The sequence below is a fragment of the Sinocyclocheilus grahami genome, unplaced genomic scaffold (assembly GCF_001515645.1).
Source record: "Sinocyclocheilus grahami isolate Dianchi unplaced genomic scaffold, SAMN03320097.WGS_v1.1 scaffold1564.1, whole genome shotgun sequence".
Lineage (NCBI taxonomy): Eukaryota > Metazoa > Chordata > Actinopteri > Cypriniformes > Cyprinidae > Sinocyclocheilus > Sinocyclocheilus grahami.
This window is the reverse complement of record NW_015506743.1, coordinates 18,108-20,359: the sequence shown is the minus strand read 5'-3', so window position 1 is coordinate 20,359 and position 2,252 is coordinate 18,108. Positions and strand designations below refer to the sequence as shown.

At 34.6% G+C, this 2,252-nt stretch overlaps 1 protein-coding gene across 1 annotated transcript in view; it reads left to right on the top strand.

The window, feature by feature from the left end:
• Positions 1-551: 551 nt before the first annotated feature.
• The window catches only part of LOC107571198 (homeobox protein DBX2-like), a 5,921-nt gene continuing 4,220 nt past the window's right edge, over positions 552-2,252 (top strand). The window contains exons 1-2 of the mRNA XM_016257498.1: positions 552-708; positions 2,041-2,115. Coding sequence (XP_016112984.1) covers positions 552-708; positions 2,041-2,115 — 232 coding nt within the window. The remainder of the gene's footprint in view (positions 709-2,040; positions 2,116-2,252) is intronic.

Here is a 2,252-nt window from a genome sequence, read left to right as displayed (position 1 = left end):
AAATCTGAAAGATACTAAAATTAGGCTTCATGCAAAAATAATTGATTTCTTCAGACTTTTGGGTAAAAAACAGGTGCGACGTGTTCTTTAAAAGTTTTTGTGAGTTTCACACATGCATTAATTACGGTAAAATACCACTTGTTGATTGCAAACAAGCTCTCATTGTCCACAGCTGTGAGGACGCACAACAATAAAGTAAAGAAATATAGTCCACATTGATAGACTGAGGCACAGATATTTTCCAAGCCGTCTCTCAATGGCCTCCTCAATGGCCGGCGCTGAAAAAAGATACCAGTATTTACTGCCGCCGGGCTGTGTTTGGCGTGCGAGTTAAACTTTGGCCGGGAGTCCATTGTCTCCAGTGTCTATCATTTAATGGGAGCTCTGACATAATGAATGAAGGGGTTCCACCTTCTGTCCCACAGAAAGAGCCGGTCTCATCAGAGCCAATCAGAGAGACGCATTGCTTGCTTTGTGCTCTTTAATGAAGTGAACTCTCACACGCGAGAGGGAGAAACTCTCTAGATCGGAGGACGAGGCACCGCAGAGACATGGCTGGGTTTCCTCCGAGGCATCCGGGATTTGGGAATTCTGGGAAGTGTTTTCTGATTGAGAACCTGCTGCGTGCACCTGCGCCAGGTGTCTGTCTCAAGAGATGCTCCCCGGCTCTGCTTTACGTTTCTCAGGAACGGCTTCAGACACCGTCAGGTAAGACCACCTGAGAGAAACAGTCATTATATCGTTTTTATGAATATTTGAGCTTTTTCCCCTGATTTTATCTTCATTTTTGTTACTTTTTAGTCATTTCGTTGTTAATTAATTCTTTTTTATTTCAGTTTCAGTTTTAGTTACTTATAAGTTTAATTGGAATGAAAATGAGAAATGTTGCCTTGGCAACAAGCTGAAATAAAACAAGTACATTTTTTAAAAATATATTTTTATTTCAAGTAATGAAAATGTATTTTTTTATGGTTTTAGTTAACTATATTAATAATGATAATGAATATGTCATACAGTTTTACATTCTCATAACATCATCAACATAATTCAATTACTTTTTAATTAAATTAAAAGCTTTGATCAGTTCAGATTCTCAATATTTTTGTGAAAATACATCTATATTTACAAACGGTATTTAAAGTTAAAACATAGCCACATTTTTTACTGTACATCAGCACCAAGATTTTACAGTAATATACCGGAAAGAGGAATATTTCTATCGTTCTATCAATCTATCTTGGTTTTATATTAAATTATATTTGTAATTTTTTTTTTTAAGTTTGAGGGTTTGAATTGAGACAATCTGTCATTTTTTTCCTTTTCACTGAATGCACGATATGTATTAGCTTTTAAATACCAAGAAAAAAAGATTAGAATTAGGATTTTAGGTTAATATATATATATATATATATATATATATATATTAATATATAATTAATTGTTTACATATTCCATGCAGTCTATATATTACAATATATTTTAATGTATTAAAGCTTTGATGAAGTTTTTAGTATACCAGATTTAGAAAAATATTGTTTAAAGTAGTTTTTAATGATGCATATCACACTACAGATCACTGACAACTACTTGATTGAAATATTCAGATTAATCTGAATTCCCACAACACATCTACCTGCATATTTTTAGGTTCAAATTCATTACTTTTAACATATATGGACAGAGTTACACATTACAATATTAATTATTCATGTGTCGTGCAGTCTACTTTTCAGAATCTAATCACATAAATGCATTCTGCACACTACCAATCAAATGTTTGGACACATATCCTCATTATTTATTGACTATTTTCACATGAAAGAATAACAGTATAGAATACAATAACAGTAATTTCGAAGCTATGAAATATCACTAAAAGTATGGGAATTATGTTGTGCTCAAACATGGTCTGTCAACTTTATGTATGCTGCACTTGATGTTTTTCCTTCACTGTCTGAAGAAAATTAACTAAATTTTAGTTTTATCAAGAAATGTATAGATGTAGAAAACTAGATCTCATCCGTCTGTCTGTCGTTCCAGTTATTATGACCAGTGTTTCCCTGCCCTGCTGCTCTGGACCTGGAGCTGTGATGTTCTCTGCTCCTCGGTTCCCTAGTAAGACACACACACACACACTGACTCACACACACTCTGACTCACACACACACACACACACACACTCACACAGTCACAGACACACACACACACACTGACTCACACTGACTCACACACACACACACACACACACACAC